This window comes from Podarcis melisellensis, assembly GCF_964234715.1.
Source record: "Podarcis melisellensis genome assembly, chromosome: 2".
In the NCBI taxonomy this organism is placed as follows: Eukaryota; Metazoa; Chordata; class Lepidosauria; order Squamata; family Lacertidae; genus Podarcis; species Podarcis melisellensis.
The window spans coordinates 42,553,572-42,580,841 of NC_138529.1; the positions used below are offsets into that span (position 1 = coordinate 42,553,572).

Consider the following 27,270-nt stretch of genomic DNA (forward strand, 5'->3'; position numbering starts at 1 on the left):
CCCTGTGGAGAGATGTCAAGTCTTTTGCGGCAGGGTGTTCCACCAGGCTGGGGCCAGGGCCGAAAAGGCCCTGGCTCTGGTTCGAGGCCAGCCTAACCTCCTTGAGGCCCGGGTCCTCCCAAGATGTTATTGTTTGCAGACTCTAGGGTCCTCCGTAGGGCATACCAGGTACTCCTGTTGGAAATCTAGTGAATCTAGTTACAACCATTTGTGCAATCCCTTATCCAGACTTTCTCCAACCCAGTCTTAATGGTAACCAAGCACTGCCCAGTGGTCTTCCATGCACCTTATGCAATGGACAGCATGCAACGTATAGTCCACAGCATGCTTATGTTACCCTTATATTGATTGCTTTTGCTACGACAGACTTCCGCAGCCGCTCTGTTCAGGAGGTGTAGGATGGGGCAGGGCATTCTGAGGCCTGCTGCTGTGTCTGTGGCCTTGGATGAATCACCTGGGTTACGTTTATCCCTCCCTGCGTCAGGCTTGTTCGTTTTTTTCCAGAAGGCCTTGGAGTCTGCCAGAGCATTCTGGGAAAGATGAACATCTTGTAAACAGGCAGCCTGTGGCCTTGGAGCCGCGTGCAGCTCTCTCTGCCTAATTTCTACCCAGGTGCTTGGCAGGCAGGTAGAAAGAGAGGCCTCCTCCTCCTGCTTTTTGGGTTCTGTCCTGTCCATCTGACAGGATCTCTTGCAAAGGAGTAGTGGCACTTGACAGGCAATGATGCCTTCCCTGCCTGCTGGTATAAAAGGGCGAGTTACCTCAGGCCTCCTTGTCGCGACTGGAACTCCTCTGCTTCCCTGTTGCCTCTTCTCTGTCCCCTGGTTAGTGATCCGTTAAAGCCAGGACAGATACCCAGAACGTCTCCTTCCTGGCCCTACCTCACTGGGGTGGTAGGCAGGTCACGCTGACCCAGATTTCAGCACAGCATACCTGCCGGTGCCTCTCAGGAAGTCTCCTCCTCTGCCTGCGTTAATCATAAATCCACCCCAATCTCCTTGGTAACCCAAGCGGGGGCTTGCCTTGTGTTTCTCACTCTGTGGGACATCCTTCGGGGTGAAGGTCGCTTGCTTGATGGCTCCCTGCTTGGGGGGGGGAGCCATCTCTCTGCTACGGGGAGGGGGGTGATGAACCTGCCACTCGCACGGTGAGTTCCTGGGATCTGACAAGGGAGGAGAGGCAGACAGACACACAAAGAGAGGGAAAGGGAGCGGATGCTTCTTCTTGTAAGTCTCTGCTTTCTTAATACCTTTCCTCCACTGCTGAATTCCCTTAGAAATAAACAGCTTGCCACATAAACCATGCCCTCCTCCCCTCTCACTTGTAACTTGACCCTCCTTGTGGGCCTAGAGTTATTTTTAACCTCCCATTGACCCGCATAACTTTTTTATTATTGTTGTTCATTAAACTATGCCAGTCTGGAGATAGGAGGCCTTGAATTGGCTCACGGTTTCTGCATCCCCTGGATTAAGCGCTGCAAGTCCTCCCACTTGCTTCCTGTCCTTCAGTTCAGGTAGCGCTTTGTCCAACCCCCTCCTCCTCTATTTTTCTCCTAACCTGCATCTAGATCCACTGGCAGTGGGAGAGCTCGGCTGGGCAAGGTAAGTGTTCCTCTGGCATTCCCTCTCCACATTTGGGAGCTTGGCTTGCTGGGAGGTGGAAAACGTCCTGGAAACTTTTAATTACAGCCAGTCTAATCCTGTAACACTGAATCTTGCTGTCTCAATGCATCCTTCTTTTAAAACAGAGCCATAAAGGTGGGAGGGAAGTTTTTGTGGGAAACTTGAGACAGGAGGGAAGAACGCCTTTTTGACTGACAGAAGTTGGGACCAGAAGGTGAGGGAGAGTAAGTTGCCTTCAGAGAAAGATTGCAGATCAAGTCTATAGAACTGAGAAGCAAGTGTTGGGCAAAATCCTTCTGGCTAGAGACAGATCTTCACAGTGGATAATACTGAGCAAAGTGGACCGATGATCTGGATTAGGCTCACACATCTTCCCATTTTCAAGGAGTAGAAGCCATTAGATAGTAAACAATTTGGAAGCAGGGTAAGCTCTGGGGTCCCCAGTGTGTCACTCATGTTCATCATAGTGCCCTCCTCTTGGTGCCAGCCAAGATCCCCTGACCCCATTTTTTTAAAAGAAATTGCGGCTTTTTGTGATGAGGAGAGTGGGTTTTTTTTTTGCGGGGGAGACATTGCCTGCTTTTTGTGTCACTTTTATTTCTTTTGAGTGGGTAGGTGTTTAGTCTGGTTTCTGGGGATGAGGGAGGGGTGTCTGAGCATCACCCATTTTTCTTCAGTGAAATGGGTATTCTTAGATTTCTGACTGTTTGCTCAGATTGAAAAGGTTGGAGTCCCTGGCTATATGCTATACCCTTTCACTTTGTGGTGTTAATCGGAAGGGTGGCCACCACTTCCCCTCTGTTTACAATTGCAGAAGCACCCACTGCACCAGAATGAAGTCCTTCCATCACCCCATCCTGCTATGATGGCGCATATGACAGGATAGTTGAAGGAATGTATAATCCGTATTAAGGGACACTGAGTATGGTCTGTATGCTTGTTTCTATAGCAGATAGATCAGGAACGGAGAGAGGAAATGTTGAAATTCTGTCCCAAAATCCGAACCACAAATTGACTGGTATGAGGTCTTGAGGGCTGGAAAGTGTTTCCAAGTAGCTCAGAGGTCGTGTGACGGCATTCCCTTAAACTCCTGTGCTTTCTTGCCCTGGCTTTGCTTTCTTTCCTAGGGTGCAACAAGAGGGAAATCACAGCTTTTCTTTGGGTTCTGAACACCATGCATAGAAACTGCCTGCATATCAATAACCTATGGAAACAGTACCTTCTCCTGCTGCTTGTCGGCTGGGGGTGCTCTGGGACAGGTAAAGTCTAACAGAGTGACTATTGTAAACATTTAAATGGGCTGCACAATAATTATCCACACCAAAGGTGTAAAACGTTTTGCTAAAACAAAACAAAACAACAAAACAAAACAAAACAAAACAAAACAAAGCAAAAACATTATTGTAGGGGAGCTGTCCAGGATATGTATCCTGAAGTGTACATGTAAAAAAGAAAGTAGCAGTCTTAAAATACATTTTTCTTTGCAACCATGAATGTAGAGCAGGTCTTTCAACTTTGCTAAATAGACATGTGTGCACTCACACAGAGCCATTTGGACTTGTCAAATTTTCTTCCCTTGCAGCAGAATAGGTAGGTGAAGTTGTCAGAGTATAAATGTATTCAATGGGGTTTTATACTAGGGGTTTGAGGGACGTGGGTGGTGCTGTGGTCTAAACCACTGAGCCTCTTGAGCTTGCCGATTGCAAGATTGGCAGTTCAAATTCACACAATGGGGTGAGCTCCCATTGCTCTGTTCCGGCTCCTGTCAACCTAGCAGTTCGAAAGCATGCCAGTGCAAGTAGATAAATAGGTACCGTGCGGCGGGAAGGTAAACAGCGTTTCCATGTGCTCTGGTTTCTGTCACAGTGTTCCATTGTGCCAGAAACAGTTTAGTCATGCTGGTCACATGACAGGAAAAGCTGTCTGCGGACAAACGCTAGCTCCCTCAGCTTGAAAGCAGAGATGAGCGCTGCACCCCAAAGTCAAATTTGACTGGATTTAACCATTCATGGGTCCTTTACCTTTACCTTACTAGGGGTTTCCCAATTCTGCATGATGCTTCTGATGCCCTTTGTCCTGCTTCTCTTTATTGGATGTACCTTCAGTGAGCAGCTTGGATTTACAGAGTGTCCTTCATTCTGTACCTGCTTATTTTTCACAGGATGCAATTTCAGTTCCTTGATAACCAAGTACACACAGCTAAGGGCACTTTTAATCTCCAGCTCGGCACTCTGTATTTCTTTTTGACATTGATTACCATAGGGCAGGTAGATGCTGCCTGTGGGTTGTTTATAGCACAGAGGCTGTTAAGCTATCTGCTGAATTCATAGCCAGCCGACCATGGTTGCTTCCTATAAAGAGAAGAGCCCAGGCTTCCAAAGTTGACCAGGAGTCATAGTTTCTGTTCTGAATGGTGAGGGGAAGACACTCTGCACTTGCTGTAAGGTACTTCTGCTATTTCTTCACATTCCCAAATTGGGGGGAAAACATCCATGTTGAACACTCCTGCAGCTGTACAGTACTTTGGTATCTGGTACAGCTCTCTGTGGGACGTGGGTGGCGCTGTGGGTTAAACCACAGAGCCTAGGACTTGCCGATCTGAAGGTTAGCAGTTCAAATCCCTGCAATGGGGTGGCTCCCGTTGCTTGGTTCCTGCTCCTGCCAACCTAGCAGTTCGAAAGCATGTCAAAGCCTGTCTCTGGGTTTTGGATTTTTTGTCAGAACGTTCTCAGAGGGTTAGAGTAGGGTCACATATGTCCACAGCCCTTAGCCTTAACACCGGCTCACCACAGGGTTGTGTGTTGAGTCCCCTGCTCTATACTCTCTATACGTATGACTGTACAGCCATCTATTCCAGCAACAAAATCATCAAGTTTGCTGATGACACTACGGTGGTGGGGCTCATTTAAGGAGGGGATGAGTCCGCCTATCGGGACGAGGTGGAGCGGCTCTGTTTGGTGTGGAGAGAACAATCTGGCTCTTAATACGGCTAAGACCAAGGAATTGGTGGTGGATTACAGGAAAAAAAAGGCGGACATTCAGCCCTTGTATATCAACGGGGAACGGGTGGAGAGGGTGGCGGAATTTAGGTTTTTGGGAGTGACTATCGATCAGGGCATGACTTGGAGCGCAAATACCACTGCTCTGGTGAAGAAGGCCCAGCAGAGAATTTATTTCCTCAGACTTTTAAAGAAGAACAATCTGAGTGAGAGACTGCTGGTGTCCTTCTACCGAGGCTCCATAGAGAGCATTCTCACATACTGTATTTGTGCTTGGTTCTCCAGTTGTACAGCTAGGGAGAGGAAGGTGCTCCAGAAGGTCATAACCACAGCCCAAAGGATTATTGGTCATCCTCTCCCATCTTTGGAAGAACTGTACGGTTCCCGTTGTCTTAGGAAAGCAAACAACATCCTGCAGGATTCATCTCACCCGGGATACAGTCTGTTTGCACTACTGCCTTCTGGCAGGAGATATAGAAACATCAAGTCAAGGACAAATAGACTGAAAAATAGTTTCTATCCAAGAGCTGTGGCCTTTTTGAATGCTGTAACTCGATAGTGTGACCTGGGAGTTTGATGGGTGTGGGTGTGGGTGTGGCTGGAATGTGGTTTGTTTGGTTGTTGTTGTTGTTTTGCTTTTGTTGTTTTTAAGGGATGGCATCCAATTTCGTTGCACTTGTGCAATGTTGCACTTGTGTAATGACAATAAAGAATCTATCTATCTATCTAAAGTGCAAGTAGATAAATAGGTACCACTCCAGCGGGAAGGTAAACGGCATTTCCATGCGCTGCTCTGGTTCGCCAGAAGCGGCTTAGTCATGCTGGCCACATGACCCGGAAGCTGTACGCCGGCTCCCTCTGCCAATAAAGCGAGATGAGAGCCGCAACCCCAGAGTCCGAGACGACTGGACCTAATGGTCAGGGGTCCCTGTACCTTTACCTTTACAGCTCTCTGTTCCTTTCTCATGGTGCCAGAGCATATTCTTTCACATGGAATGTTAAGGCAGGTTGAGTTGGTAGAATCCTCATGTGCTAAATTGTACCATTTCAGGCTGCAGATGGTGTGTGTGTGTGTCTTTTTAAAACCCCTCCCCCCTAAAGCTGTCTGTGTGTAAAATTCTAGTACACTGAGGAGAAAGAATTAGCTCCCTGGGGCAACTTAATAACTCTGCCCAGAAGCATAGGCAGAAACAAGAGAGCCCAGGCCAGGCAGCTCCTGAGGTCGCCCTGAGAATATTTGGTAGCTTTTGTTCCTTCCAGTATTTTAAATTGAAAATTGCCTTGGTAGAAAGGCAATAAACCAGCCCAGCCTGCTCCCTACTGTGTTAGCTTTCCTATTACAAGGAACTTTTTACATTGTAGTCTCAGAATAGTATATAGTCTGGTCTGCCACCACATTCTCACCCAGTCTTATTGTTGTGTAGGTAATGTGTAGCCCCCGTGCAGGGCTAGCAGCTTCCCTGTAATTATTTAATTCGTAAAATGAATGGTCAGTGGTTAGAGCACCTGCTTTGCATGACGTAGGTCCCAGCTTCATTTCCCAGCATCTTCAGGTAGGACTGAGGTTGTCCCTAGAGAGCTGCAGCCAGTCAGTGCAAAAGACAATACTCTCATCTTCATAATGAAAACAGACTTTAAATAATAATTCTCTTTAATAGGGTTGAGTGCCAAACATGGCCACTGAAAAACAAGAGGAGTGCCATCAACATGCCCGGGAGAAACCGGGGTGTGGGGGGTGGAACTAAAAGGGAGGAACCCCCCCCCAAAAAAAACCACTTTCCCACCCAGCAAAGGCTCTACATGCTGAGTATCCTTTGGAAAAGGAATTTAAAGGAAGGAGGAGACTGAGCCCCTTACAGTTTATAGTATCTTGGTGGAGGGAAAGGATAGCTGTCTGAAAAAGAAACACTTTTCCCCCTTGTACAACTTGTACAATCTAAAAATAAGCCAGTAAGCCATTGTTAGGAGCAATTCACAGTGACCCTCCCCCCTCAGTGTGGGGATCATGAAATGCACACCAATCCATTTCTGTCCCCCAGTCCCCCCAGAGTTTCCTTGTTTTATTTTCCCCTCCATCATCCTCAGTCATTGGCCAGATATTCCATATTTTTTGTTTCTCAGACACAGAATGAATTATGCAAAAAAAGAAAAGAAAAAAAGTTAAGCTGGTGTATCATTTTGAGCTCAGGCACCTGAGCACTTTATGTTTTGGGAGAAAGGGGATGCCAAATGTACAGAGTTTTGGAAACTACTTTCCTGAAACCCCGTTTCTTCCAGCATTGCTCTTCTCCTTCCTCTGCAGCCGCCTGGCACCATCTTGCTTGCCTCCCCATGTCTGCCTCTACCCCACATCCCGTCCTCGGCTTCTGGGAATCACTGCGAAAAGGCACCGGATGCACCAGCCGGGGCCGCTCTACCCTGGGGCAAGAAGTCCATGTCATCAGCCTGAAGAAGGGATTGCCGGCAAATGGCCAGGTATGGGAGATCCCCATCCATACCACCTTCCCATGTATGAGGCTGTATGATGGGTCTTGCTACAGCTCCATTGGATACCCAAACAAGATGGCCGTTCAGCTTGGAACTACAGTTCAAGGTGTCTCAGTCAGTCAAAAAGGCAAAACTCCATTTCAGTCACTTCTTCACAGTTGTCAGGGCCTCTCTTAAGTCACAGAAGCGTTAGGTTAGCCAAGTTGTGAGAAGCAAAGAGGAACACTCTTGCGCAGGGCCTGCTTAGTGCTGGGGGTGGGAACATGCCTCACCTGCTGAACATCCAAGGGGTAAGTTGCTAGGCCGCCTTTGGTGGTATATCCTACCTTCTCTGGTTCTTTTCCAATCCCTTCTCCATTTCGCTCTTTGATCATGCATGGAGAAGGTACCTGTCCCCTTGATCCTCTTTCAGGTAACTCTGATAACTCTGGACCCAGATCCCCATGACAGAGGCCCCATCTTTGTGCTGTATTCCCAGAAGCCTGTGCGTTGGGTGTTGCTGTCTCCCCCTGGAAAAAACTGGACCTTCCAGGTGAGATGGGATAGAGGGCCAAAGGGCCTAGAGAAGATCATGGGGGTCACTGAGCATAGAAGATGAGTGGCAGCTATGGGAAGGGTGGATGGAAAAGCTAATTTGCTACCTCCACAGCACAAAATATTTACAAAATACTTTCAGATCTAGCTCTGTTTGTCTTCAGAAGCATCTTGTGTAGTAAGTTCCTATTCTTCCCATTTTACAGATGGGGGAAATTGAGGCTGAGGGAGGCTTGCCTAAGGCCACCCAGTGAATCTGTGGCTGAGGTGAAACTTGAACCCAGATCTCCCAGATTAAAGTGCAGAACTGTTCAACTTTAATGCACTCCCCAGTGTGGGGTGTCAGAGAGGGGGGAAGTTCTCCAGGCTAGTATATTTTACCTTTGCCTTCCTCCTATCTACAGGTCTCCCCTGGCTCTAATGTTTCAGCCCCGGGACCAGTGGCTTCTGCTGAGACCAACTTACCAAAGACGCCCAAACGCCTGCTGAAGTGGGCACGGAGGGAGCATGGAGGGGTCACCTCTCTGGCTGAATACCATGGAGTCAACAGAATCTACACACACCTGGGGGCTGGCATGGGCAATGAGGGTAGATATCGGCTCTGAGGGAAAGGGTGGCATTATGGCTGTGTGTCCTACAATTCCCCATCCCTGACCACTGGCAACCCTGGCTGGGGCTGATTGGAGTTGCAGTCCAGCAACATATGGAGAGACACAGGTTCCCCATTTTCGCTACTGCAGTGTGATAAGCAGGAGGAGGGCAGGCAGCTGGTCTTTTGGGTCCTGGGCTAATGCAGTAACTTTGCAGAAGTTGTGCAGGTCTGGGTCTGGTCAGTGCTTGGAAGGGAGACCATCCAGGAAGGAAAGATCTGTGCACTGCAATCACAGAGGGAAGATGGAATATATACACGGCACAGATAAATAAGTCTCACCAGTATCAACTGGAGAGCAGTTGCCAAAGAGTTTACATTGCTTGCAAAAAAAAGAGTAAATCGCAGCAGCTCTTCTGTGACCATTCAGTCCAGATGCTTCATTCCTTTCCTTCTCCAGATGGGATTGCCCCAGCCGCTTGCAGATTAAGTAGGAATTTCCTGACCCCAGTGCACTTTGCCTCCAAGTGCCAAATCCAGCCTCTGAGAGTTTGCCTGCATCCTGACCCTCCGCAAGTCCTTGAAGTTCACATCATCCTCTCCAAAGGAGTTGCACCAAGGTGCGTGCCAGGGAGGCATCGCCAGAGCTTCAGCATGCAGCTGTTGAACCGGGGGGGGGGGTAGCAGGGGGTTGGCAAAATGTTCATAACGAGATGCCGTGTCTTGAACAGGGAGGTTGAAATTGTTCTTAGTGTAGATGGGGAAGGGGGATGGTGAGGAAGAACGAAACCTATGCAAGAAGCTGCCTATGATAAGTGACCCTTGTATTAAAATGGATAAGATATAATAAACAGGAACATGGAAGCTGGTTCATCTAGCCTGGTACTGCTGACACAGACTGGCAGCAGATCTCCCATGTCTTTCTCAGCTCTGTCTGGAGATGATGGGGATCGAATTTCTGACCTTCTGCATGCAGAGCAGTTGCCCTGCCACTTAGCTACGGCACTTCCCCCGAAAGTCAAGGCCAGATGGACACTGAGCCAAAAACGAGTAGCAACAGTGGCTGGTATTAGGCCTTGAATATTGGGCAGGGAACTCTGAGTTGGGGGACGGGTGGCATGGGGCTTCACTAGCTTCCATCATGTGCTTAATTCTGTTGTGGTGGGGGGCAGCCTGCTCTCTTCTAGGCCCACCCTGGCTCATTTGACTGTGGAACTTCATGCTGTGCGAAGGCCCCCCCACTGGGGACTGATCTTGATACTGAAGAGTGAGGGAGCTGCTGAGTGGATGGTTCACACCCACCGCCTCACTGGCCGGCTGCATGTCCTGGTAGGGGCAGGACCTGCTCTGGGTATAGATCTGCAATGCTCTAAGCCAGCTAATACACTTCTCTCTCTCCCCCTCCCCAATTTGGTGGCAGTGGCACACATCTGGAAGGGAGCAGGGCACACACGTGCTCAAAGCCAGATACAGTGGTACCTCGGGTTACAGACGCTTCAGGTTACAGACGCTTCAGGTTCCAGACTCCGCTAACCCAGAAATAGTACCTCAGGTTAAGAACTTTGCTTCAGGATGAGAACAGAAATCATGCGATGGCGGCGAGGCGGCAGCTGGAGGCCCCATTAGCTAAAATGGTACCTCAGGTTAAGAACAGTTTCAGGTTAAGAACGGACCTCCGGAACGAATTAAGTTCTTAACCTGAGGTACCACTGTATAGCCAAGTGTGTCATTAACATCAGTACAAAACTGGGTGGGATTTATTCCTTAATTAACCTGAGGTACCACTGTAGATGCATTATGCAGAATTGCAAGCTTTCCTAGTGGAAGCAGTCTGGTAATTTTAGATGCTTGGCTTCATGCTATTATAAGGGTTATATTATGGAGGGTTCATTCTGCTAACTCCTGCCTTCACAGGCCCACTAGTGAGCTTTACCAACCCTCTTCCATAAGCTTCCCCTGCATTCTCCCTATAACTCTAGGTTTGCCTCCTCCTCCTCCAGCCTTATTTTTTTTGCTAAAGTGAGCCAAGGAGTCTTACTTCCTGGCTCCAACTCTCCACCCCACTAGGCTATTCCCTCTTGGGAGTCTGTCTCCATGCTGCCATTTGATTCTCCTGGACCGTCTCTTGTTTATGGTGTGCCTGCTGCTGCTGCTGCTGCTGCTGCTCTCCATGTCTGGGCCTTGTATTGTAACTCAGGCTGGGATTCCTTTCTAGGCTTCGCACAAAGTCACAGTCAGCAGCACAGAAATGGATCTGCCTCTGACTGTGACCCAGCGGACGTCCCCTCGACTGATGACCCTCGACCCTTTGCAGTTTGCAACGGAGCAGAATCTGCCTGCCTTTACATCCTATGTTGAGGCTGAGCGGGTGAACAGGTTTCTCCTTTTTGTTGGGATGAATGGTAGGTTTGGAGGGATTCAATGGACATGAATGGGAATAGTGCCCACCAGAGAGCTTAGAGGCAAACCACTAGTGACCGCTGCAGTAGATTCCTGGCATTTATATTCCAGTTCCTCCTGCACCATTTTACCCTAGGGTATACAACCTCAGTTTTATTTTAGGAATGCACCAAATCAAAACATTTTCAGCATGAAAAGTATGCTTCCAAGGGGGCTGAAATGGTACACACACACACACACACAGCATATATTTTGGTGCTTGTTAACAGATATTTTGCTGCTTCAGTGCCATTTTCCCAAACCCTTTTGAGAGCTTATTTCCTAGTCATTATGTGATCCCAGCCAATCAGGATTCATGTAGGGATGATAAATGGCGTCAAATAGGCAATCAGCTGTGGCTACAATGGTAAAATCAAGAAGGGCAAATGAAACTGCATTGCATTCTGAATGCTGAGCTCATGGAAGAGAACAGGAAGGCGTGCCATATTATGTCAGAATGTGCAGACCTTTCACTTAGGTAACAGAAGGAATTACAGGGTTGCCAACATTCTTGGGCCCATGGGTAAGTCTGCAACAGATAAATTGTTGTGAGTACCCTCCCCTCCTCTCCTGCAAACTATTCTATGGGCTCCAATAGAATGTTTCTTCTGAGCCTAATTTCAGTGCCGGGAGGGGAGGCTAGCTTGTAGACTGTAGAGAAGGCCTCTGTGAGCTGGGCACATGTGTCCTTTGGGGCCACACTGGTGATGCTTGGAATAGATCATATTCTGATTAACAGCAGCAGTGTATAAGGCATATGATTGCATCACACCCACACACCTGTATTTCCTTTGTAGGGGCCACACCTCCTCTAGAAGAGCCAACACTCTTTTGGCCCATATTTCTGCATCCTCCCAGTTTCACAGCCTCTCAACAGGACTTTGCAGAAGCCAACACAGCTGGCTTGGAGGTGACAAGGCAAGACTTCGGGGGAGAGGATGGTTCCGTTACCTACCCACCATCTACAGCCAAAACAGAGGGGACAGAATCTATCTTGTGTCTTGGGGACCATAAGCCTATTCTTGAAAACCAGGACACTCAGAGAGTGAGTAGCCAAGGATGACATCTCCAGATGGACAGAGGGAATCTACTTCCTACAGTGCCATTTCATGTAGATGTGGATGGGTGGGTATTCTCTTGCCGTTGTACATCAATACCGCTCCACAGACCTGTTTTTCTCCTGCAGGTCTCCTGTGTTTCACCTTCTCCAACCCAGATATCTCCCTCAGAAGCCGCAACGGCCTTCCAGGATTCCCACCTTGGCAATGCCCTCATTAACCTAGAGCTCTACAACACAGAGGCTTTTGCCAAGCAACTTGGACCTTTTGTCGTCTCAGCCAACAGCCTTGTCTTTGTGGAGGTAAAGCAGACGATGAATATGCAAGAGCTGGCATTGGACGCAGCAGTTACATGCCAGAATCTTGTCCCTAAGTGATTCCTCCTCTGTCCAGAGATCTGGTGGTTTGCAGCACTCCCTGTCTCTCTCAGAGCCTCAAACAGGGCAGTTGACCTGCTTGTTGCTTTATGGGGGGTGATAAACTTACACTGTAGCTCTCAAAGGGACGAAGTAACGGGTGATTTGCCATCACGTTTTACCAGCTTAGAAGGGCAACGTGCATCCCAGGGAAGGCCATGATTTTGTAAGCAAAACAGCAAGGAATAGACTTAGCAGATTTCATAAAGGTAAAAGGTAAAGGTACCCCTGCCCGTAAGGGCCAGTCTTGACAGACTCTAGGGTTGTGCGCCCATCTCACTCTATTTGGCCAGGGGCCAGCGCTGTCCGCAGACACTTCCGGGTCACATGGCCAGCGTGACAAGCTGCATCTGGCGAGCCAGCGCAGCACACGGAACGCCGTTTACCTTCCCGCTAGTAAGCGGTCCCTATTTATCTACTTGCACCCGGGGGTGCTTTCAAACTGCTAGGTTGGCAGGCGCTGGGACCGAGCAACGGGAGCGCACCCCACCGCGGGGATTCGAACCGCCGACCTTTTGATCGGCAAGTCCTAGGTGCTGAGGCTTTAACCCACAGCGCCACCCGCGTCCCAGCAGATTTCATACTGCAGCCCAATTCAAGGTCCAACTTTATGGTTGGTTGGCAGTGAAAAAATAGGTATAAAAAGACAATTCCTGGATGCCAAGAGCCAAGTTTGGGGCAAGTATTCTTTGGTGAGAGAACCCCAGCAGAAATTTAAAACAACAAACATCTAGCAAAGTAAAGCATGGAAATATAGGTTGTTATTCTTAGAATATGACTTTCTAAGTTCCTTCCAAAATTCCCCTCTTCTCCTGGCATAGAAAATACCATGTGTGTGGCAAGTTCAAAATGGTTTACTTACAGACTCTCCAATGATCAGATTCATGTGCTTTTCAGTGCAGCATTCAGAAAATGTTGGCAGCAAAACTGGCACTTGTGTTTGCAGACTAGATGTGTGTCCTTTTTCCTCCAGGCTTCCTTGGCAACCTATGACTCGTCTCTCAGCTTCACCATCCAGAAGTGCTTCATCTCTAGCTCCTCAGATGCTTCAGAGGCCTCAGTGTATCTGCTGGTCCAGCATGGCTGTCCTGTGGCCGCCGCCCAAGTCAGGCTGTGGAAACCCGAGCTGCCAGGCCTGGCCCAGGCATTGCCTCTGGGGTACCAGGAACGCCAGCGACTGAGCTTTGTGTTGAAGCCACAGTCCAATGCCTCCATCCACTTCTTGCACTGCCGTCTGACGCTCTGCAGCAAGGGGTCTCAGGACCCCGCCAGACCCAAGGGCGCAATCCCCAAGGTCTCTGGCTCCCTGGGCTAGGGAACCCTGTCTTCTAGCAGCTTTCTAAGGGTCTGATAGCGCTACTGCATAGGCTCTCCTGATTGGGGATGCTTATGGAGGAAACTGATATGCCACAGCAAGCTCTCCACTTGGCCCAGATGTAGCCAAAATGGTGCCCTCTGCTCAATGATGACACTTGCTTCTCAATTCCCAGCACCTCAGCTAGCATGGCCATTGGCCAGGGGTGATGAAAATTGTAGTCAATTGGTATCTAAGGGGCACCATGTTGGTTACCCCTTAGCTTATTATTATTGCCTCCTCTGAACAGCAATATCTCTCAAGTGTTTCAAGCAGAGGTCTTTCCTTTGATATGTTTGACTAGGGGGTTGAATGGGGGCCCCTCTGTGTGCTTTGCCCCTCAGCTATGACTGGCCCCTTCCAGAAATCCTTGGACCATCTCTGCTCTGAGGGTGGAAGGGGTGGTGCCTAAGAAAAGATGGAATAAAGAGGAATGCGAAACCCCTTGGAGGGGCGAAAACCCTCTGGAATGGGCCTGTGCAAAAGAGCCTCCCAGTTAGCTGTAGAAATGAGCTGGCTGGGCTTATGTAGAAGCAGGTGGGATGTAACTGGGCTGAGGCCTACCTCCCACTATTGGGATGAGGCACTCTTCTGAGGCAGGTTTTTGTTTCAGTGTCAGTCTGAGAACGAGGCCTGCAGGGGAGAAGAGGAGGCGGTCCCAAGCCGCTTCCAGCGCACCATCACAAAGCCCATGCTAGTGACTGTGGAAATTCCGCTCCGAGCTGCCTCTCCTGGCCCAAAACCAGGTACTTTCCTGTGGGTTCTCGATAGCAGCCAGGAGAGAGCAGTTGGCTTGAAGGCTTTGCAGTTCAGCACCCTGGCTCCATGCTGGAGAAAACTGTCCTGCAGAGTGAGTGAGGAACTGAAAGAAACTGATGGGGGAGTCCTGCTTGCTGGGGAGATGGAAGTGTCTCCTTGTGCATCTCTCCAGAGCAGAGGTGGTGGACCTGTAGCCCTCTAGATATTCTTGGACTCCAGCTCCCATCACCTCAAGCCACCATGGCCAATGGCAAGGGATGATGGGGCTTGTAGTTCACCAGCATCTCCTACCCAGGAGATTGATGCCTTGGATCTCACCATGCTACAAGCCCAGACTTTGCCAATGGCATCTTGCATGTTCATCCTGAGTGAAGCAAAGTAGCAATGATGGGCAGAGTTATGCACTCATTTCTTTTCTCCCCCTTGCCACCCGGAGGCTATGTTCTTCAGACACTCCCTCAGATTATCTGTTCCTTCTTTGACTTTGGTGTCTTTTTCTGCAGCTAAGGTCCCAGACAAACTACAAGGAAAAGCACCAAAGGATTCATCCCACAAGTGGAAGACTCAGGTAGTCCGAAGTAAGTAAACATCCCCATGCTCTCTTGCTGGCCTTGTTTCCCAGGGATTTGGGGACTGAAATTGGTTTTAGACTGGAATTCTACTCCTGGCTCTAGGGGGGAAAAAGTGGAGTTGAGGATTCCTGCTGCTGTGGGCTGGAGCAAGAACTCTGATCCTCAAGACTTTTTCATTCTGTATTACCCCATTTCGGGCCCTGGCCCATCTCCCCTTCCTGGACAGAGAGTGAGAACGAATTTTTGTGCTCTTTCTCCACACATCCTCCCCATATCCCGCTTCTTTGTAGCTGCAGCTGCGCCAGGCCAGACGGTTCCCGCAGTAATTGGGATAGCTATTGCAGCCTTCCTCATCGGCATCTGCCTCACTATTGGGCTCTGGTTCATTTACACCTATACAGGTAGGTATGGAGAGGGTCCCCTCAGTGCTGTAGGTACCATCTATTTTACTTGAATGATTGATTTTTGGCAAAGCCTGGGGGAGCACACCTTAGCATTTCTGTAAAGGTAGACTGGGCCACATGTCCGAGATGGGAAAACTCTAAATTATAGATCATGACACCTTTCCTCAACCTATTGCCTTCCAGCTGTTTTGGATTTTAGCTCTCATCAGTAGCTAGCCATGCTTGCTGGGCCTGGAGTTGTTCTCTCAAGCAGCTGGAGGGCACCAGGTTGGGGCTGGTTGGCTTTTGCCAAATGTCTGCCTCCATCTCTTCCGTCAGAGCCAGAATATGAATTATGCAGTCACATGTACCAAGGTTGAGTTACAGTAGGGCATGGATCTAGGGGTGGAAGCTGGCAGCCAAATGATCCCCATTGCCGTTGGCTTCTAGGAAGGATCATAGAGCAGGAAACATGACCTTTAGGCGATCGAAGATGCAGCAGCTGAAATACATATTGGAATCAATGGGATTATGTGTCTAGGAAATTCACATCATTATTCATATTGGTCTGCTTTTGCACAGTTGTACTTGTCCACCCATCCACCATGGAAAAAAGCAATAGAAACAGAACAAATAGGATGATAAAAAGGCCAGACAGCCAAAGGAGGAAAGTAAAGGTCAGAGGGGAGGGAGAGGGATTTATGTGCACATCCATGATATTGATGCCAGTCTGCTTTTTATTTCTGGTTATTTTTTATTATTAGACAGTGCACATGCATTTTCACACCTTTCTCTGAAATGAGGCGGTCTGAACAAAGCTTTAATTACTAAATTTTAATGCCAGCCTTGAACTTGTAGGTGGGTCGGCTTCCGGGAGGAGGAGCCAGCCTGCAGCTGAGACCGGTAAGGTGACACATTGGCTTTTGAGAAATCCTTCATTTGAGCAGAGGCTTTGATTCTGCACTCATTTCCATCTCTGGCTGTGAATGGAATTGGTGGTGCACACTTATAATAACTTTTCATTATTTTTCAATGTTTAATTGTTTCAAACTGGTTCTTTAGTTGATAATTTCAACATTATAAGCACCTTAGAGGTTTGACTACAACTAAGCAGTATACAAAATTTGTTAAATAATAATGAATACATATTGCCTGGGTGTCCAGTTCAGCAACCACAGGCACATATGGACCTTGAGACCTTCCTGGTGCCTGCAAGTCCCCTTCCCTCTGCTGAAATAAGTCACCTATTGTAGCTAATATAAGGCAGGGAGAGTTCTCTCCCAGCTATACCTGGAGATGCTGGTGAACTGAACCTGGGACCTTCTGCATACACCTGGAGTCGTTTGAAGCATCCATAATGTAAAGGCAGAGCCAGGAATTCAAGAAAGCCGTCCTTACTAAAGCAGGTTGCTGTATTCAAGAGAGCCAGTTTGTTGCCTCCAGGATTAGCCAGTTTTAAATATACCCAAGCTAGGGTAGTTTTGCTTCATCTCAATACTTAAAAGTGGAACATTATAAATATGCTAAGACTTGGAGAAACTAACATATGCAAATAGAAAGAGGGTGCATTTGTTTACCTCTGGAAGGGGGTTAGTGTGGTGGTGAGATGGATGGTTGCAGTGCAATTGGGGGCGGGTGGGGGGCACTGCTGCATTTTCTTCCTTCCTCCTGCTAGACCCTGTAGGACCATCTGCTCCAAAGCGTGAAGGCACTTTGTCAGCTCCAGCTGCAGCTGGCCCTGCACGTCGCACGTGGTGCTCTACCCTAAGAAGCCTCTACCGAAGAAGGTAACTAGATTTCAAAAAGTTCATGGGAGGAATGAATTTGGAGAATTGGAAGGGGATTATTTATTGACTTGGATCTTTTGTGCCCCCTGCATTTCCAGAGTTTGCCTCTGCAAATATGCAGGCTTATGCAAGTAGCGTGGTGATGTTTTTGGGTGATTTTTGTTGATAATAATAATACAATAATTTATTATTTGTACCCTGCCCATACGGCTGGGTTTCCCCAGCCACTCTGGGCTGCTTCCATCAAAATATTACAATAGTCCTTCAGATATTAAAAGCTTCCCTAAACAGGGCTGCCTTCAGATGTCTCCTAAAAGTCTGGTAGTTGTTTTTTCCTTTGACATCTGGTGGGACAGTATTCCACAGGGTGGGAGCCATTACTGAGAAGGCCCTTTGCCTGGTTCCCTGTAACTTTGCTTCTTGCAGTGAGGGAACCGCCAGAAGGCCCTCGGCGCTGGAGCTCAGTGTCTGGGCAGAATGACGGGGGTGGAGCCGCTCCTTCAGGAAAACTGGACTGAGGCTGTTTAGAGCTTTAAAGGTCAGCACCAACACTTTGAATTGTGCTCGGAAACGTACTGGGAGCCAATGTAGGTTTTTCAAGACTAGTGGTATGTGGTCTCGGCGGCTGCTCCCAGTCACCAGTCTAGCTGCCGCATTCTGGATTAGTTGTAGTTTCTGGGTCACCTTCAAAGGTAGCCCCATGTAGAGCGCATTGCAGTAGTCCAAGCGGGAGATAACTAGAGCATGCACCACTCTGGTGAGACAGTCTGCAGGTAGAAAGGGTCTCAGCCTGCATACCAGATGGAGCTGGTAAACAGCTACCCTGGACACAGAATTGACCTGCGCCTCTATGGACAACTGTGAGTCCAAAATGACTCCCAGGCTGCACACCTGGTCCTTCAGGGGCACAGTTACCCCATTCAGGATCAGGGAGTCCTCCATACCTGCCCGCCCCCTGTCCCCCCAAAACAGTACTTCTGTCTTGTCAGGATTCAACCCCAATCTGTTAGCCGTCATCCAATCTCCAACCGCCTCCAGACACACTCACAGGACCTTCACTGCCTTCACTGGTTGAAAGAGAGATAGAGCTTTCAGCACATTTGTTTAACTTTTAATGGATTTTTGTTGCATATTGTACTTTGTCTGTTGTCTCTGCAACTCACTTTGGGACTTGAAGCAATACACCAGTTGAATAGATGGAATTGTTCATGGGATGCCTTCCATGTCTGTAACTGAGAGATGGAAGTCAAAACTAGTAGGGATCTTGTATTTGAAAATGGTCTTTTCTGTTGTTCGTCTCATATTAGCATTCACAAATGAGATACTCCAGCCTGAATGGGAGGAATTTTTTTAGGGTCAGTTATAAAACCATTCCTCTACAGCTTGAAACACTGCAACTGTTAGCTGATGAGTCTGTGGTGATAGCACAATGACGAATATGTAAAATGTTTGCAGGATGAGAGAGGAATGGGGAGCCTGGGTCTGCAGTAGGTTGGCAAGAGAGGCAGGCAAAGCAGGGCCAGTGGGGAAATCTAGCCTGTCATCCGCACTCATTTATCTATCTTGTAGGTTCTAGGATGTTTTTCCTGTGACCAAGCACCTGTTTCGGTGAATCCGCTTGCATTCCCCTGTACCAGCAACTCTTTCAGGCCACAACATCTTTATGGCTTCAGTCCAGCAGCACAACCGATTCTGAATCAATACCTTTCGACACTGGAAAACCTCAGACTTTAAGCTTTAGCTTAAATAAGCAATTGCGTTTTCTGGCAGTTGTATGGGATTTTCATTGATTTGGGTAGCTGCCTGGAGAGAGCTGTGCTGCTTCTTTGTTTCTGCACTGCCGAGTGTGGACTAAAAGGCAAACTCAGGCTCAAATCTTCACAGGATGTTTGCACTACTGCCTATCAGGTCTGCAGTTCCCCTCACCTTTGGGGAAGCTCTTAGCTACCATTGTGGCCTTGCAATCGCTCTTAGGCCTGCTTCAGCACTTTGGGAGAAGAAAACCATCATTGCATTTGGCTGACATTGCCACTGGCGATTTGGTTTTTGCTTCCTATCTGACTACAGTAATACCTTGTACTCTCTTTGTAGGAATGTTATGTTGTGATATAAATGCAAGTTTTCATGCCATTGCCCAGCTTCACAAGGAAAAAAGCTGATTGCTCCACAAAAAGATTCAAATTCTGAAACCTTTTGGGTCTTTTTTTTTTTTTTTTTAGTTAACCACCTTGCAAATGATAGTTTCTCCAGTTTTATTAAACAGATGTGCAATAGAGTTGCTGAGGCACTTTCAACAGGCAGTCAAGTGCCCCCATTGCCTTTAAACACCACTTGTTCCCTGCTTTTTCTACAGATGCCTGATTCAATAGGATAGACAACTGGAATGTATGTACTTGAGAATTTGGCTGGAGACAAAGTAAACAGCCTCTAAATCTTACGTGTGATCATAAGTGTGGAGAGAAAAGGTGAATGTTGCTTTTGGAATTTTTTCTTCAGCAAATACAGAAATAGCATGCAATCAATTCCACCCATAAACTGTGCTATTGTAGGGAAGGAAACGCTGTATTTTGGGCAGGGATGGTGAACATGTGATCCTGCTGGACTCCAACTCCCATCTCCTCCAGCACCGGTTACACGGTCTGGGGTTGGTGGGAGTTGGAGTCCAACCTCCCTGATATTGCCAGATATTTCGCCTGAGGCTTGGGAGTCTTGTGTTACTTCAGGAAAGAGCCATTGCTTGTGTTGCAGAGCTTTCAGCCTGATATGCTGTCGTGTTTGTGAGTTTTGTGAATTAGGTGGATACCATGATCTAGGCCTCCACGCAGCAAATGTAACCCACATGGGCAGGTAGTACAAGTCTTTTGTAGAGGAAACTATGCGCTGGGCACCCACCCAATGCACGCAGGTGTTGTTTTCTCAGTGACTAACACCCACCATCACCACTAAAGTCGGAGACAGAATTATTAAGACAGTGTAAATAGTTTATTCGTCGTTTTTTTGAAAGTACAGATATTATTTTGTACAGCAGTATTTGTTTTAAAATGGGTGTGGGCTGAAAAGAATGGCAGTTTATATTCTGAGGAGCAGAGAAGGGACACTGGTACATAGTTACACTAAACGCATGACTTGAGGAACAGTTGGGGACTATGGGGGGAGAAAGATTTCTTCCAACCTGGAAAGCCCTAGCACTGCAATGTGCACATTCCCTTTGGACAGATGCAGCTGTGTGCTAGTACTGGAGCCGTGCAGAATACAGGGGCTTTCAACCACATAGTCATTTCACACTGTTCCACAGGATGGTATAAAATTGGAGCTGGATTTTTAGCTAAAGGTGTGGCAAGTGTGTACCACTACCTCCAATGCTGCTTTATATCAGCTGGGCAACTGCTCCCACTGGATTAGAGCAATTCTGGATTTTAAGGTGAACTTCAGAAACTACCACACAAACAGCAACAATATTTTACATTTTTTTACGCACCCAGCAGAAGTCTTTTTTCGGAAACAGTGGCGACATAGGGGTAGAAGGAGGAGCATCAGACTCACTACAGAAAACCCTAAGATAGTAACCAACCTTTAACACGTGGGGTTTGTGTAATTATGACGTCTGCTAATACTTTTCAATGCTGAAAAAGAGTGCAGTGCTCAAATAAAACTCCTCAGCTGTGCTACCTTCTTAGTTGACTGTTCCTTTCTTTTAAGGACTACTAACCTGTCTGGATGCATTGCTCCTCCTCATAGCAATTTCTGATGCAAAGTCACTCTGGTCAAGCTTAATTCTGGTACCACTAAAAGCACCCTTCCATCATAACACCACCACCATGGTTTGTGTGTGGGCATGTGTGTCGAGTCAGTGCAACAGGCCAGGTCCTAAGTGAGGTTGTATTACCAGCTCCCACAGAGACCATGAATGTGTGTGTGGGTTAAATAGTTGTTGCAGATTGATGTAACATTCATTCTAAGGCAGACATGGCCAAACTTAGCCCTCCAGCTGTTTTGGGACTATAACTCCCAGCTAACAGGACCAGTGGTCAGGGATGGTGGGAATTTTAGTCCCCAAACAGCTGGAGGGCCAAGTTTGGCCATGCCTGTTCTAAGGGCACTGGCAATGGATCTGTGGACTCCAGCTCTGCAGCTTGCATTACACATACATAGCAGCAGCCTTAATGTTGCAGCAGAAAAATGTGTCTTACTCTCACTCTTGCCCTAGGGCCAGACTCTCTTACTACTTTTTTTTTAAAATGGCACATGTGTGTTTTATGCATACATTTTTTCCACCATGTGGAAAAAAAATATCAAACATTAAAAAGCAACACAGCAAACCATTTCAGGGGACAATGTGTGTTGGCAATTTCACAGGTGCTAACCAAGTGGGACCCACAAGCACTAACTTGGTCCATCCATGTTCCAAACATAACCAGGCAGAGCCAGTTTCCACTTTCTCTAGGACAGAAAATGTACCATTAGGTGGATGGCAGTGCTGAAACTCTTAATTTAACTCTGCTCCTCGCTGTTATTCTTTCTAGAATAACCAACAAGAATCTGGGGAGCACACACTCATTCCTTCAATCCTCTAGTTCTGCTTTGTCTCCAGCAGGATACTGCCTTTGCAGCTTGTACACCGGGACCTAGTCTGAGAAGCCAAGTTCTGTTTAGTATAATTAACAAAGGGGCACATGATCTATTCACAAGAGTACACTCGGCCTCTCCCGCTTCTGTAGAAGGGGATGCTGTGGTGCACAAGAAGGGGATGGATGCATTCAAGGTAGAGAATAACTAGAAGTCAAGTGTCTTGAGGTGGGAGAACAGAAGCAGCACTCCCAACCCCAGTCTAAACACAGCACCACGTTGTTTTCCCTTGATGATGAAGGGAAAGAGCTACTATTAAAGTGCAAATTGAACCTTGTCAATAGCTAGTAAAGATCACACACAGGCACCATCTCCAGCCTACCCGTCCCAGGAGAACAGACTGGAGCAAGACCTAACCACCTGCTCTAGGATATCGGTTTTTCTGCAATGGTGGCACCACCGTTTGCTGGTACGTAGTATAGGAATCTGTAGGCGATCGAACACAGAAGGCCAGATTCCTGATAACCTGCTGCTGTTAGAGATACAGGAGGGTCACAGGTGTAGCTCAAGAGAAGAGAAAAGGTCTGTGCAAGCTTAATTTAGGGTAGAAATAGGTATGCAGCCCCCCATCCTTTAAAATCCATTCACAATATTTAGTGTTATAAAAATGTAATACAAAAGTCAAAGCAAGATTGTGAGGGTGGCAAAGAGAGAAGGGGGGGGGGCAGGTGGCTTAGCATGGTCTTTCTATGCCTCTTGCAGCACAAAACCCTTGCTCCAAGACACCAACACAACGCTGCCTGAGAGGGTTTTGGGGCAGCCAGACCGAGGGGCTTCAAGTCTTCTCCTATCCTCTATGCCAAGGCAGAAGCTTGCTTTGTAGTCTGTGTGTGGATAGTATGCAGAAGACCAGCACTTCCAATATGCAAGTATCCATCACATGAGCCCCCCAAACACACCATTACCTTTTAAGCCAATGATTACCACAAGAAATAGGAAAATCCCTTTGAGATCAATACAGTACTTTTTTTTTGTTAGCTTGATTTAAAGGGATTGTTTTTAATGACCTTAAGTAGATGTGCATGAGAAGTAAATCACTTCAATATAAGCAATAAGGTTAGGGTTTTTTTTTTAATAAAAAAATCAGCTACATGACCTAATGTTATTCAGCTCACTGGGGATTATCCTCACCTAGCAATTAGCCAAACTCAGTGGGGAGAAACAGGCTGCATCAGCTTGAAGCAGTAGATCGAGTCCCTTGTGCTCAGTCACAAATCATAGCAAAGTTAGAATTGCCCTTGCCCTTAATGCTTGTCATTCTTCCATGGTACCAAGGAGTCAAATTAGGCTTTCATTAAAAATAAACTACTGTTTTTAGAGCTTTACTGCATGTTATTCAAAATAATTATTTCATCATATGGTTGTATGTTGCTCGCTCTGAGCATCAAAAGGATATAAATAAATATTCCTTGCCAGAGTGCTTGTCCGTTACTCTCCTGTTGTTGCATGGATCTAGTCTGAGAGATCAGACAACTCTGGGAGAAACCACTTATTTTGAGCACACTTTTACAGTATGGAAGGGGAAACGCAAATTTCTTCTTAAACTCTTGTGTGTTTTGCAGATAAAGCAGCAGTCAGAGTTATCAACTATGTAGCAACTTTTGGTAAAACATATTGCCCTGTTCTACAGCCATAGTCTCGAAACCACTGCAACAGGGGGGACAGAAAGGTGAATAATTAATGTAGTATTACCAATGTCACTTAGGGACAGTCATGCTAGAACAAACTTAAAAGTAAGGCCTGCACATCCAAGTGAATTTCATATGCAAAACAAATCCCAAACCCTGACAAAAACAGGCCAAAGAAGCCGCTTGGATTTGATTCTAACAAAAATATTCTCCCATTTACTCCAATGTAAATCTGAAACACTAAAGTCAACGGGGTTTTACTCCAGATTTAGAAACAGCAGCGATTAATGATCTTCCTAACATGTAGCCTTGGAGGCAGCGAGCATTCGGGTAGCACTACACAAACAAGTATCAACAACAATTGCTAGGAATTATGATGCACAAACCGGCAAACAGTTTCACAAGCCATCCAAAACTGCAAACATGTGCCCACTGCTAGCAAAAAAATGAAATCAGACTGACACAAGGAGATCAAAGCAACAGTTTGGGCTGAACTCTTGTTTGGACCACATACTATGCTGCTGGACTGAGGGGGGAGAGGTTGAGGGGAGACTGAAAAATGGTACAGAAAATCACAGAGATTTGGCAATACGGTGCAGCATGTATATATAGAATACATCTATTAAAATATGCAAGGTTATACCAAACTGGAGCCTTTCCCCCAGGCATATTCATATAAGTACATACATAATACTTCAGGGCCACCCAAGTGACAGGCTGGGCCAAGTGGCTGCAGGTTTGTCCTCCTGCATCTGCAGTGTAAATGCTGGGTTAACCTCACTAGAGGAATCCAGAGTTGGGGAGGTAAAATGACCAACAAGGCTTGCCTGTAGCTAAGAGGCATGCAGCATAAAATTTGGGGAGAAAACCAAAGGAACTCCTCCTTCAACTATGGACCAAATATATTGCAAATCCATGCCAAGTGAAAAATCATGGAGACCTCTTTCAGAAAGAGAGGCCCAAGCATCTCATACAGAACCTTCATTAGATTTATTGTTGCAGGTTTTGGAAATTAGGCAAAATCAAATGGAGCATAAATTTGTACAAGCTTGGTATAAGGAAACAGATGAAAAGTATGCCCATGACAACAAATGCTTCTCCTTCCCTAAAAGCAGAAGCATCCCACAGTTTAGGAACTACCTGGCACTGTCCAGGGAACATTCTCTATAACCAGGGATGTTGCCTGATGAAGCTGCCTACCTCCTCAGCAGGGTGGAAATCCTACATCTTCAGAATTCGGCATCCTTCACCGCCTCCTTCACAGACCTTCTGTGGAACCCCTCCTAACACCAGCTGGTCTCCACCTTCATTTGCAACCATGCCTTTATTCAGACACCTTGCAAGACAAAATACATTTCGCACACCAGCACGTCCTTGAGATCTCTCCGTCACCAGTGGAAAGAAAGTGTGACACGAGAGAGGCCTTGCTGATTTTAATCTTGGACTCTATTGTTAAGAGGGGAAGGATCCAATTATCAGGCTTCCTCCCCGTGTTGAAAACAAAGAGAAGGACCATGAATTGCAAATACAGAGTGATTTTTGGCTGGACCAAATCAGCACCATGCCGCTTCCCAAAGCATTGCTCCACGGGTTACCTCTAGCTGGTGTGGCTATGTCAGCACTGGCCATGGTAAGCGTTCTTGTTGAGAAATCAATGCTTCTACCCTCACTACCCCAAACAGAGGTCTGCTTCTGTGGAGGAGCAGAGCTACACATTATACAAGCATGTCTGAAGGTTCACGTACGTGCAGAGGCAAGAGTGGAAGGGGCACCTAGGGTTAAGCACACACCTCCCACTTGATCTCCCCTGCAACCCTCCCATCCCTGACCCAATAGTGTTAGGAGGCAAACAGTGAGCTTGGAGCCTCATGTTTGCTTCATATGTAGTTCCACTACAAGAGTCTGTGCATTTTCACTAAAATAAAATAAAAAATTTTTTTAAAAGGGCAGAACCTGATGTCCAAGCAGCCCATGTTTCTCATCTCTTTGTTTGCCAAGAAGAAAATACTCTTTAGGCAATTCGCTCAGGTGCCAAAAAATTCAGCCACTTGCACTGGCTTTGTAAATCATGAACAGACTAAAAGTCCAATAATGGACCCTTCTTTCCTTAAAAAAACCCCTAGGGTTTGGGTGCTTTGATGGACTGCCACCCCCCCCCCTGAAGTAAGCCAGGCATTGGTAGGAACTTTGCAAGAACCAATGTTTGAAAAGATAGCCATAAAGGTGGAATTGAGAAAGAATACTGCATCAGCTCACACAATTCCAGGCAGGGAATTCTGGAGGAACTGTCACTGACCATATGGATTAAGGCAGCGCCTAAACTCCTGTAATGGTTGCAGCAGAACAGAACTTCAGGCAAAGTGAGACACAGAAGTTACCAAGGGGAACCCTTCCCTTACCACAATTAAATAGAAAAGATGTCATACCTTTAGCTACAAAAGCAGTTCTGGCTGCTCCTTAAAAGCCCTCAAGATAATTGAACTTAAAGCTTTATGCCAAGCCTCCTCTAAGGGAGACGGATTGGCATTGCACAGTATAAATAAATAATATACACAGAAACATAAATAAAAGCTCTCTCTCTCGATCCAAGCCACCTCTTCAGAAGCACTCTCTCTATCCATCCTTTCCTGGGCTGAAAACCACAAACTAGTGTGGAGGCATCCAATCTTCTTACCTCTCTGCAGAACAGCAGGGTAGGGGATCACATATAAATAAAAGGAAGACAGACCCCTCTCATCTCTCCAAGCACAGCAAGGAGACAGAGGTTAATTACTACTGGACTGCATTTTATAGAACCAGCGGCCTGGTTGCTTCTGCTGTCCCTTCAAAGTTCTCAAGTGTGCAAACCTTTGTGTGTAAGGAGGAAGTTAAAAAAGAAAAGAAAAAAAGGTGTGAAAACGGTGGGTGGGAGATGTGAATGAGGTCAATACATGGATTTGAACTACCAGTGACAACAGAGCTGGAAAAAAAGGCAGTGCAGACAATGATCAACGGAGGTGGCCCATGTAATGCAGGCCAGCTGTAGGACTGTCCGTCCCCCATGCCATCTCGGGGGCACGGTATTTGCTGGGTAAGGGGGCCCTCCGCTCCATCTTGCGTGATCTGTCTATGACCTCCACACCCTCAGTACAGCGTGGCCAGAGGGACCTGGTGCCTTCCAGACAGACTTGGGACGGCAGCACCACTTCCTCATTTGCTCAGGGCTTCTTCAAAGATGATCTCGCCATTGGGCTCGGTGGCAGAGGCAGGGTCGTCCGCATCGCTATCCGTGGTGCCGTCGCTCTCCTTGCCGGAGCTCTCGGCCCCCCGTAGAAAGTGCGTGTTGTGGGGCGACAGCGGATACAAGACATCCTGCAGGGCACCTACCACCATGGGGCTGGTCAGCAGCTCCTCGTCGGAAGAGTGCAGCGAGTCGTCATCCACCGCCAGGTGACTCACAATGTGGATGCCGTCAAAGCCCATGGAGTCCTCAAAAGGCTTCTGTCCCTTCATCAGCCGAATCTGCAGGGAGAAGGCGTTAGGGCAAAGATAGGAAGGGGGGGGGTCCTGCGAACTCTCAGAGTACAACTCCCACTGTCTCTGACCCTTTGGCCATGATGGTTGGGGCTGACAAGAGTGGGGAGCCCCAATGTATCCAGAGGGACGCAGGCTCCCCGCGACTGCATTGGGACAGCCATGATGGACTTGGCACTCTGCCTAATGGGACCGTTAGATGACATTAACTCTGATGCAGAGAAAGAACCCACGGTGGAGAGGACGCCTCACGCAGAACATGCACAAAAAGCTCCTGAAAACAGTGGCGATCCTGTGCTCAGGGAATAAGTTGAAATGGAAGCCGCGCCCCAGATCAGAGGGTTATCAAACAACATATAAAGTCTCCACCCTGGTTGGAACAGAAGAGCACATTTGTCTGTGTTACATGAACATCCCCTCCCAGGGTTGGCAAGGAATCTGGGCTGTGAAAATGAATAACTTTTGAGAGGGAAGACTTTTCCGCAGGTGTGCGAGAGGCAGAGA

The 27,270-nt window shown here is 47.3% G+C and overlaps 2 protein-coding genes across 12 annotated transcripts in view; one reads left to right on the forward strand and one right to left on the reverse strand.

Annotated features, from left to right (window-relative positions):
- The first annotated feature begins 163 nt into the window (after positions 1 to 163).
- LOC309362694 (transforming growth factor beta receptor type 3-like) lies at positions 164 to 22,695 on the forward strand. Of its 6 annotated transcripts, XM_081898392.1 has the most exons (19): positions 167 to 1,226; positions 1,568 to 1,601; positions 2,750 to 2,881; positions 6,924 to 7,096; positions 7,521 to 7,640; positions 8,047 to 8,230; positions 8,692 to 8,851; positions 9,404 to 9,560; positions 10,447 to 10,633; positions 11,468 to 11,715; positions 11,857 to 12,030; positions 13,118 to 13,438; positions 14,112 to 14,244; positions 14,761 to 14,835; positions 15,120 to 15,230; positions 16,071 to 16,115; positions 16,888 to 16,999; positions 17,426 to 17,537; positions 18,569 to 22,695. In XM_081898392.1, the coding sequence occupies exons 1-18, from the start codon at positions 1,215 to 1,217 to the stop codon at positions 17,478 to 17,480; spliced, it is 2,433 nt and encodes an 810-aa protein (XP_081754518.1). In that variant the 5' UTR covers positions 167 to 1,214; the 3' UTR covers positions 17,481 to 17,537; positions 18,569 to 22,695. The 6 variants fall into 6 exon arrangements, with proteins under 6 accessions (XP_081754519.1, XP_081754517.1, XP_081754518.1 ...); XM_081898391.1 differs by having other exon boundaries at positions 166 to 2,640; XM_081898394.1 differs by lacking the exon at positions 1,568 to 1,601 and having other exon boundaries at positions 169 to 1,513.
- The window catches only part of EVI5L (ecotropic viral integration site 5 like), a 51,246-nt gene continuing 43,935 nt past the window's right edge, over positions 19,960 to 27,270 (reverse strand). For all 6 annotated transcript variants that reach the window (XM_081898387.1, XM_081898385.1, XM_081898388.1 and 3 more), the window contains one exon: positions 19,960 to 26,754. In XM_081898387.1, coding sequence (XP_081754513.1) covers positions 26,443 to 26,754 — 312 coding nt within the window. In that variant the 3' untranslated portion in view covers positions 19,960 to 26,442. The remainder of the gene's footprint in view (positions 26,755 to 27,270) is intronic.